This window comes from Epinephelus moara, chromosome 24 (genome assembly GCF_006386435.1).
Source record: "Epinephelus moara isolate mb chromosome 24, YSFRI_EMoa_1.0, whole genome shotgun sequence".
Classification (NCBI taxonomy): Eukaryota; Metazoa; Chordata; class Actinopteri; order Perciformes; family Serranidae; genus Epinephelus; species Epinephelus moara.
Window position 1 is genome coordinate 31,256,111 of NC_065529.1, and position 10,940 is coordinate 31,267,050.

The following is a 10,940-nucleotide window of genomic DNA, read 5'->3' on the forward strand; positions in this document are numbered from 1 at the left end:
TCAGTGTTTGTAGTTCCTGTGTCTCCATTTCTGGTGAGCGTTTTGACTGTTAATGCAGTTGTTGTTTTGGGTTTCAAACTGGATGTATGCTTGGTATTTGTAATTAAACTGAAAGTTGCTGTTTCAGCAGCAGTGATTGCTGGAGCATCTCCTTTTGTAGTAACTGAATGTGTTATGAGAGATGGGGATGTGTTTCTAGAAACTGCAGGAAGTGATTTTGTCTTAGTCACAGCTGCCTTTGTAGCAAGACCAGCAGTTGTGCTGTTCATAATGATTTTCGGCATTTCTTTTGATCGAGTCATATATTGTTTGTCAGTTTTGTTAAATTCTGGTCTGATTTGAAAAACCTCTGGCATTGCATTTGTTGATACGCTTATGTTTGATAGATTATTTCCTTTGCGGTTGTCCAGTATCCGTGGTTTCCTCCCTGTTTCATCTAGTTGCCCTTGTTTTGCATTTTCATCTCCTGTTAAACAAGACAGGATTTGTTCATGATAAATGTATTTGTTAGTGCACATGAAAGCAACTTAAATCACCACTTCAACACTTTCTTTTCTCTTTTTTTTTAAAAAAAAAGAAAAAAATGTTTCTTTGAATGTAAACCCAAATCCTTAGTTTCACAAAGTAAACATTCATATCAACTTGTCAACATATCAACTTTTTTGTTTTTGTCAACTCCCTTCAGTTGTGCTGAAATTGGCTTCGAGATCTTGACATAATAATAACTAAGGTCAAATGAAATTAAATCTCTTCCTCCAACGTTGAATATTTTATCTCAGGCATATCTAATGGCTGTGAAATGTTGGTATTCTTAAAACATTCAGTTTCTTCAATTATTAACTGAATATGCCAGTCAATCTACAGTCAGTTATTTCCCTTTTGTGTGTCCTGTTTGGCTTTCATGGAATTTAGGTTGTACCCATAGAAAGTACAGTCCAATCATGAGATGATGTGCGGTTATTAAAGAATTCACTTCCCAGAAAACTGTAAAAACTAAAAGGCACGAAGATGTACTCTGTAAGCATTATAAGAAATGAGACAAATTAGACAGGTTTGTCCTAAAATGCATCCAATAAAACATTACACCAGGTGCCTTATAAATTCAAATAACTAATAAATGACTTAACAGAATTAGTCACATTTTATTGAGTACAATAATGTACAAATAACCTTAAAGTATTGGGTGGGGATTGGTGTGCATGTTTACAGCAAGAAGCAGCGTCATTCTATTTGCACTTTATGCATAAATTGTGGTTATTCTTCAAGGATTGTCGAGAATAAAATAAATAATGTCAAAATTAATTGGCAGTTTGTGTACTGTCAAAACAGTGTGTAGAGTTATATTCAAAATAATATGTAAGGTGGGTGATGAGGTTCACCCGGTTGTGCATCAAAGAATTTAAGAAATCACAATCTTACCTCTTTTTTGTGTAAAGAACACACAAAATGCTATGACCACGATGACCACAACAGTGAGGACTATAAGAATGGTGGCAAGCCTCCTCCAATTATATGGTCCCAAATAAATCCACCTTTTCATTTTTCCATGCATTCAGGTAATCATCCAAAAGATGTAAAGCCAGAGTATTTCAGCTGCTCCACTGTCACTTCATGAGCATGTAGCAGAATAGGTGAGATGATCTGTAATTTTCAGTCTTGCAGTAAAATTCCAATAATCTCCTTTCAATAAACGTCTGTGAATTTCCAGTTAGGTTTAATCGTGTCGGCTGTTGAATGCCACGTAAACATTTGTCCATCAGTATCAAACCTACTCTCTGTGTCATCAATGATCAACTCCTAAACTGAGTTTGTTACTGATGCAGTGCCCTCCCTTGGCAAACTTTTTATGCATTGTGTCAGGGCGCTACAGGGATTCATGAATTTCCCTGAAAGTACACTCACACCCTGTAAATGTTTGTTTACAAATGTGCTGGTCACGATGACGTTAAAGTGGACAAGGACGAATCTTGAGGGGGTAAGGTGTGGTTAGGATGGGTGTAATTCTAGTTAGAAAATACTCATATCATTAACCCTTATTAATCATTGGTGACACCACTGATGTTAAATGTACACTTATCATGCAGTTGCTTGAATTTTTCATACAGTAAGTGCTGGCTCAGGGTGACAAGCATTGTGTATGGTGTATGAAACTATATGCTAATAAAGAACTGCCTTTTATTTGAGTATATTAACTATATGACATAGTATCCTATAGTAATATAAATTGAATTCTTTGGCACAAAAATACATAATGCCCCAAGGTACAACAAGCCATTTGTTTGTGTTTAACAAGTTTTGCGCAGCATCATTGATATACAGTATATACAGTGTCTTACTGTGTCTCACTGAAACTGTATTTTATCCATCAGCAGTGTGTTATTCTGCACATCTGTTACAGGTTTTATGTAAAAAAAAACATTTTTCCATCCATAAATCCAACTACAAAAATAGTCATTCATAGAACATCATTAGTCATTTAACTATGCATCCATTGTTTTGCACTTCATACCATTTATTTAATTAGCTGTTATACAGCAATACATCTGGCAAGTTGTATTTTATTTGTTTTGTTGATGACATTTATTTCAATCCAATATTTACATGCTGTGGCAATCGGCTGAATCTGATAGAGGTCACATGACTCTAACTTAGGAATGTTAGCCACATATTGACAATATGGTCATTTGCATTGAAAAGTTAATTCTATAAATAGACTGTCAAACATGATCCCAGCAAGGTTAATAAAAGATCTCAATAGCACCGGTAATAAATGAGCTGTGACGAGGTTAATCACACATATTCTTTTGATCCTGAAGCCACAAGAATTTTGGGTAAAGCTCTCCACACCTCTGTTTGCTTATTAGGAAATCACTTCTGAAATGTCACGCAACAGCAAGAAGAAAAATCAGATATGAGAGGTGAAATTATTGGGGATTTTTTTTTTTTTTTTTTTTTTTTTACAATACTTTCATATTTTTAATACGAGTTCATGTGTTGACATATGGCTGTAGTTTTTCAGCATTAGCCTGCTGGTGTGTAATTACAGTTGTATCAGAAATGCTCAGGAGGCCAACATATTAAACTGACTTTTATTCCACAGTTCTTCAGGAAATGAAACAGTATCAACAGCACAACTATTGTAAGTGCTGTTTGTTTCTGCTGGACTTCAAAACGTCACCTGGGTGTTGTCAAGTGTGTCTTGGCTCAAATTAGGTTTTTTTTTTTATCATGACCTAATTGACGCAAGCCACACTTGTGGTTTGGAATATGGACCTGTTCAAGATAACATTAAGCATGCAGGGATAAGCATGTGACAGGCACAACAGACAGCAGTTTATATATGCTGAGGAGAAATCTGCATCTAAATACAAATAAGTTTCAGTTCAATTAGTGTTTGTGGTACTTCATTAACGGATCTGTAGTACCACTATCACTGTTGATGAACCCAAAAGCTTATCGAAGAGCTTTCTTTGAACAGAGAGCTACAACAAAAAGTAGAGAAACTGATACACAGTAGGTGTTTTCTGTAGAGTAGGTTTAGCGAAAGACAACACACGCACACAGTGTTCTGCAAGCTGTCCTGTGGAATACGACTGGTTGATGATGAAGACATTTGCTGCTTAAGGTTGTTGACCACACAATGAAGTGTAGTGTGATTATGTTTTAGGCAGATCGATATATTACCGAGTTCTGAAACTGATTAATTACTGTGTGTATGATTAAATGTGCATTTTGGTGGTCATCAGTGCGAGCTAGAGCTTACAGCGTGAGCGATGATACCTGAATTTAGCCTGTGAATATTGACTGATTAAGAAAAAACCTCACTGTGCTGTTTCCTATGCAACAGTAAAGCCTGATTTACCTGCATCATGATTCTATAAATGTTGATGAACATTACGTGACTTCTGAGTGAACACTGAGTTTTCAGTTTACAAAGGTTTCCATAACAAGCGGTTCAACAGAAGGGTGGAGAATTTGCTCGTGAGCCAAAAGGGCTGTAAAAAGCCTGCCAGTAATATTAATCATATCAGCAATCCCACCCACTTCTGATTTCTTTCTTTTCTAATGTTTGACATTAGTGACGTTCTCTATTGATTCATATGTGCACATTCAAATACACGCAGGCCAAAACAGAAAGGATACAGACGGAAGGAGGAACAATTGCAACGTTCACAAGTCAGGTTCAAATTAAATTAAACTAATTAAAAGCTGTAAAGAACAGGATGATAGAAAAAATCTGCAACTTAACCAAATGCAATAATATTCAAATACTTTATTTAAGTCAAGTAAAACAGTAAATACAAACAACTGCCTGTTATGGCACTCCACTGTCAAAGATAATCTGAAGTGATTGAACATGATTGAGAACAAGTTTCATCTGAATTGTCCATAGCTGCTCCGAAGCAACCAGAACTACAGTATGCTTTATGTGACGTTGCTAAACGAGCAGTCTACCCCATGAGTTCGGAAACAAATCAATCAGTTCTCTTCAAGTAACTGTGACATCCTTTTGTACTGGACAGTCCCACACAGTCCCCGGCCTTCAATTCTCACACTTCAGCCTCCTTCTGTTCCTCCTGCTGACCATCTTCTGTTCCTGCTGCTGTCAGCTCTGTTTGGGCTCTTTTACGCTCTGCCTCTGTTATCGTCATCGGGTGCAGGGGGAAAAATCCTGCCAACCCTGTGGAAAGAGAGAGGGGAGAGAGAAAGTATGCATCTCTTATAGATACATCAACTATAAAGCAAAGAATCTCTGTCTGTCTGTCTGTCTTTCTTTCTGTGTGCCCTTTGCATATCTCGGGAACTGTTCATCCAATCTACTACACACTTGGTGGGTGTATTGCTGTGGGACCCAAGCTGGTGCCTTTTTGAACTTTGGACACGTGACACGTTTAATATTAATAAACAAGCCAACAGTGCTCTGTGTCTCTGTGCAGCTGAGCATGACATGTCTCGCCATGTATATTTCTCCGTGTTTCTGACCGCAAATAGATCTTTGGTATTTGTTTTGCCGTATTAACTTATAACCAGGGAGGAAAGGAGGCTGGTACGGTCCGCTACTCAGTAACACTAAAAGATTCAGTGCTGGGGTGCAGTGCTGAGAAGAGGAGAGTAGCTGCCTGACTAAAGCAGTTTGGTAAAGTTGGAAAGATATGCATGGAGCCAAACTTCCTGGATCATTAACTCATAAGCTAAACGTTGATAAAACACAAACTACACGTCTTTCCAACCGAGACAATGAGCTACATTTTATCAAAATGATCTGTCCTCTGAGCTGGAAAGATAACGTATATGTGCAGCTTGATGTGAGACAAGTGCACATGGGCTGTTCACAAAGTGCAACACTTAAATAAAATCAATAAAATTCACACTTAGAAACTGTAGTGTCATCAAATATTAACTTCAATCTCAGAAAATCTTTTTTTTATGTGCCTGATGTTTTAAAATTAAATAACAGACAAACTGTTTTGATTTTAACAGTTTTGTCAACTCTCAATTTATTCTGTGGCTCTTATTAAAAAATAAATCGTTTGCTAAACATGATGTGAGGTGTTTGTAATTTCTTTCTATATCATACAGGTGTTAAAAAAAACAAAGCGTGTTCTAAGGGGAGCATGAAGCATGGGGGCGGGAGGAGAATAAGAGGAAGCAATGAAGGAAGGCACAGCGTACTTAAATTTACTTAACATCTATTTAAGGTGAAGCTTTCAATTCTAATATACTGCTGATTAGTTTAATAAACAGTAAAACATAGTATTGTAATTGTTATATTTTATGAGTAAAATCTGAATCTGCAGTGTAACGAGTAACATGTCTTTGTCAGGTAAATGTAGTATAATGTTTACCTCTGAAGTAGAAGTACACAGTAAGTTGTATCCCCTTCAGTTGCATATTTTTACGTGCTTTGGCAGACCTTTGTAAGTTATTTTGGGGTAAAATGAGTAACCAGTAGTAGCCCTGATACCGAACTTTGAGGTAGGATCAGGACATCTCTGGTTCAAACTGATAAACGCAAGTGTTTTTTGTAAATATATTCTCATTCTGAATTTGATGCCTCCAACACATTATAAAAAAGTTGGGATGAGAGCATTTTGCCACTGTGTTACATCACCTTTTTAACAACACTGAGGAACATTAATTGTTTAAGTTTTAAAAGTGACATTTCTTTCTCTAGTTTTACACATCTTAAGATTGAAAAATAACTCAAAATCCCATCTGAACACTAAGAGATCAGTTTCTTCATACAGCAAGCATCTTGAAGCTTGCATTGCAAACAAAGGCTTCTCCACGTATTAAGTAGATTTCAATTTGCAAGTTCAATTTTTTTCTTCCATGTATTCCACTTTATGCACATAACATTTAAAGATGAAAATGTTATGATTTCTTTACCCATGTGGTTTTACTGAGTTAATACCAATGTGTGGTCTAAATTTAATGTGAATAGCTGCACTGGAAATATGCTTAATGAGAAAATATTTCAACATGCTCAATACTACTTTCACCCACTGTGTGTGGAAAAGGGTTCGGAAAACCATTGCCCTCTGTTTTTACATATGTTTAGTACAGTATCCCAACTTTTTTGGAAGTGAGGCTGCACATAAGATGGTTGTGAGGATCACAACCACAGGGCATGGATGAGGTACTTAATGGCAAAGTGAACATGTAATGTTGTCTGACAGTCATCCTTTATGGTAGCAGATAACAGAAAAAAATGAATTTCAATATTAGTCAACACAGAGAAGTATATCTCTAGGTGAATATTGCCTAAAAGGTGTAGGTGCTCAGTAAAGCGATGGATGGACCTCCTTGATTAAACAAATCACTATGAGCACTGAAATTCTCTGGATAGGCAGACAATAAAATTGTGCAATGTTGATCCAGCTCTAAAAGAACATGCTGATGGAGTGAATACACACCTAGAAGTTTGGCCACTGGCTTTGTTGGGTGTGCACCACAGCCTATCCAGTACTTGATCCGGTCAAAGTTGAAGCTGACGAGTTTCTCGTTGTGGACGTTTGGGAGGGGGTCGTAGGTGCCCAGCTGCTCTAGATATTTACCATCTCTTGCCTTCTTGTTGTAAGCCGCCACAATGCGATAAAAAGGTCTGTTTGCTTGTTTGTGGCCTGCAAGAGCCAATCGGAGGACAACGTAACCCCCGTGGTACTTCTTTAGCAGGAATGATGCTGAAGAAGGAAATGAGCACAAAGAGAAAATAGAATGAGTTTCTTGTTACTGTTAATGTAGATAACCTTCATCCTTAGGTAAATATTATACCGTCAAAGGCCTTAACCATTCTGTTGAAGTCATTTCTGCTAAAGCATATTTCATATCATGAAATCCTGTGTACGCTACAGACTGACATCTTACTTAAGAAGCCCATGTTAACCACATCTCTGATTTCATGCTGCTTCCATAAGTTACTTTCTTATGCAAGATGGAAGGGAGAGAAGTGAAGGGAGGGACAGCAGTACTTGCTTTGTGTCGTTTTAATTTGTATTTTATGTATTATATTGTGTCTGTCGCTTTTCTCTTTTATTGTAAAAAACTTTGTGAAATCTGCTCTATAAGAGGCGCCACACATGCACTATGTTGCAGGTTTATTACGTGCACCTAACTACAACGGATGCGGTCTGAATACTACCTTTAGTGTGTAAGAGAGATTTTGTTATTCAGTCTAACCCCCTTCTAACAAGTTAAATCAGCTGCTCACTAAAACAGTTTATACAACTTTTTATTGCAGGACTGTTGTCTTAGAGCTGTGTTCACTCATTACAGACCTACTCTCTGTAATTCTCTACAAGAATTGCAGTCTGTTACAACAGTGTCTACTTTATAAGCAAATTAAAAATATATATTTTTTTGCAAGCATTTAGTTAGGTTTAAACAGAGTGCTCCAGGGATGATGGTTTTTTGTGGATCGATGCAGAAGTTATCATCACTCTGGCTCCCTCATCAAAAAAAAAAAGCCAGTGTATTTTGGATTATTGCAGTAAATAAGCTCTGTAATATACAAAGTTTTATGATACTTTCAGTTTTGTTCAGCAAGATATTTTTTTCAAATGACACCCCTTGTATGAATTTTGAAGCCTAAATGCAGTCACCAGAGGTGAAAAGCTAATGTTAGGCTATAAACGAAGTACACCATGGTCGCATGACTTAAACTTCACCACTACAACGTGGCTGTAAAGCTGTGCTGGGCATGATGGCGTTCCGTTGTCTCATTTAGGCACTTGTTATCAACCACCTTTTTAAGACACACAAAAGCTTCAAAATTCACAAGTAGGTATTTACTCACATATTTTATGTTGTGGAGCAAAACATTAAAGTCTCTTACGCTTGTGTTATTTCAGGCATTTAACCAAAAACCCATTCAAAAAACCCACTGACTTTGAGACGAGGGAAGCGGGAGTACAAAAATGTGAACTAATTTCCGGGTTTTAGGACCCATCCCTGGGGAACTCTATTGTGTGGTAAATAGATAAAACTTATATTTTTGAATCAGTACAGTTATTATTCCATTTTTAATACCTTCTTTTCTTCCATGTTTATATTGTATATGTTTTTGTCACATATGATCTTTGTCTATTGTTTTTGCTTTATATCATAAGCACATTAAGTTTCCACCTCTGGTATGAAATGTGCTATATGACTAAATCTGACTTGACTTGGACAACATCAGTTTTAGCTCAATGTAACTAATAAGTCAGTAGCTGAATGTAAATGTATCTTTTATGAGAGCTTTAATGGAGTGACAGAAAATCAATCAACAATTGAATCTATTAACCATTACACTTGCTTAATACAGCAAACATGGCAAATATTCTCTAATTCTTGCTTCTCTAATGTAAAGTTTGCTCCTTTGAAGAGTGTCATATTATTTCAAATTGCATAATTTTGTGTTCTGAACTGCTGTTGGATAAAACGACATTTTAACATGACCTTGAAAGCCAAACTTGTGATGGGAATTTTTTTTTTTTTTTTAAACTATTTTTGGCATTTTATAGATTAAGCCATTCACCGTCAGAAATGGAGGAGAATTATCAGTTGTAGCCTTACTGTCATATTAAACTTCACTTCACTTTACTCAACAAAATGCCTGCAGTAAATCCCATTGTGGGAAGCTTATTCTTTTTACTTCAATAAAAGCAGTAACAGTTATTCAAGAAAACTGTCCTGGCTGCTTGAGCTTGATGTAATACTTCTTACAGAATAAATGTGAAACGTGTGACTGCACATATTCTGGAGGTTATATTTACTTGTCTTGCAAAAACTCTTCTCCAGTCCCTGCAACTACGAGACAAAAACATTGTAAGTGGATCACATCACTCCATTTCTGAGGTCTTTACACTTGTTCCCGGTCTCTTAGAGAATCTGTTTCAAAATACAACTTGTGATTTACAAATCACTAAATGATTTAGGGCCCAAATATCTAACTGTCTGCTGGTTCACAGCCAAACCATCCAGACCTCTCGGGTCATCTGGAACAGGTCTGCTTTTTGTGCCCAGAGTCAAGCATTTAGTTTTTATGCACCACACATGGGGAACAAACTCACAGAATACTGCTGTCTGCCTCTTTAAAAATCAATTATTTATTCAATTCTTAAACACTGCACTGTGACTTTGATTCTTGTTTTTATAACTGTCTTAGTATATTTTAGCTTGTTTAATTTTCTGTTCTCTAGCTCTCTAAGGTGATTTTATTTATATTTAAAAAGGTTTTTACAACATGTTTCTTTTGCATTTTGTCTCGATGCTTTTTATGTTTCATGTAAATCACTTTAAATTACCTTGTTGCCTATATGTGCTGTATAAACCTGCCTTGCCTAAGTGTCAGGATTTGTCTGTTCACACTGTATACTCACATAAATGCACCATGGTGTCGGCTGGATTATCCTGTAACAAACAAAAAGTCACCTTTAAACCCAAGTGTATATGTGTAACTTTCTTTCTAAACAACGCCAGCAGTATCCTGTCACCCTGGACATTTCATTGAAAGGCAACAGTACAGTGCAGCTAGGTTAGCTTTTGCTAACGGCTAACAGTAAAGAGCATCTTCTGTTTGAGGAACACGTACGATTTAAAAATGAGCAAAAATAAGTTAAATACCTTTGAGGATGATAGACGAAGTAAAGTAAAATCTTCCCAGGTGTCACCTCCTTTATATTCGCTGGAGAGTAGATATATTTAACGTTAACTACTGTGTGTTTTCAGCATGAGAAGTAATGTGACATTCAGCGAGTGGCCATGTTTAAACAGGAAGTGACGCAACGGTCTCAGCGTCATTGCATCACAGTGGCACAAGATGGCGCTGTTGCACTGCTCTCCAGTGTACTGCAGCAAACTAAATGTCTCCAACAGCCTTTTATTGGGCTGCTGTGAAAGTTTGTGTAGTTAACGTTAATGTGTCAGTGTGAAATATTTTCGGACACTATCCTGAATAAGTTATATCATCCTCTAAAACGTCTCTAAAATTATAAAGGTATGCCTTAACACATGGACACTGTATTCAACATTGTTATACTGTGGTTTTATAATGTTATAATCACTTTTAGTCAGAGGTGGAAGAACTCAGATTGGTAAGTAAAATACGAATAACACATAGGCCTGGTAAAATAATATAATATAATATATTACAAGTAAAAAGTGCTGGATTCAAACATTTAAGTAAAAGTAGCCTACATCAGTCATACTGCTGCCCACACGAGTAGCAGCAGCTCCTGCTCACTGTTGAGCTTTTCTCTTACGTGTATTAATGAGAATTCAACCGTTCAGACTGCCTAGTTATTATATATTGCATTTTAACTGTTTATGTAATTATTTATCTTGCTGATGGCTTGTCTTTGCTGCTGTAACACTACAAGTTTCCCAGCCGAGAGACTAGTAAAGATCATATCTCATCTTTAAAGTACCATCAGCTTAAAGCACTTGGAGTATCAAAA

General features: G+C 36.6%; 1 protein-coding gene across 1 annotated transcript; it reads right to left on the reverse strand.

Annotated features, from left to right (window-relative positions):
- Positions 1-4,258: 4,258 nt before the first annotated feature.
- mrps16 (mitochondrial ribosomal protein S16) lies at positions 4,259-10,270 on the reverse strand. Its single transcript, XM_050038997.1, has 4 exons — positions 10,108-10,270; positions 9,864-9,894; positions 6,918-7,184; positions 4,259-4,681 (listed from the first exon to the last, which is right to left on the reverse strand). Exons 2-4 carry the CDS (start codon positions 9,874-9,876, stop codon positions 4,551-4,553), a joined length of 411 nt encoding a protein of 136 aa, XP_049894954.1. The 5' UTR covers positions 9,877-9,894; positions 10,108-10,270; the 3' UTR covers positions 4,259-4,550.
- Between the last annotated feature and the right edge of the window lie 670 nt (positions 10,271-10,940).

Excerpts from the sequence above, each read along its gene's own strand:
- mrps16 (XM_050038997.1), bottom strand. Across the intron at positions 4,682-6,917 it reads GCCAGTGGCCAAACTTCTAG|GGTTGGCAGGATTTTTCCCC; the intron begins GTGTGTATTCAC and ends CTCTTTCCACAG.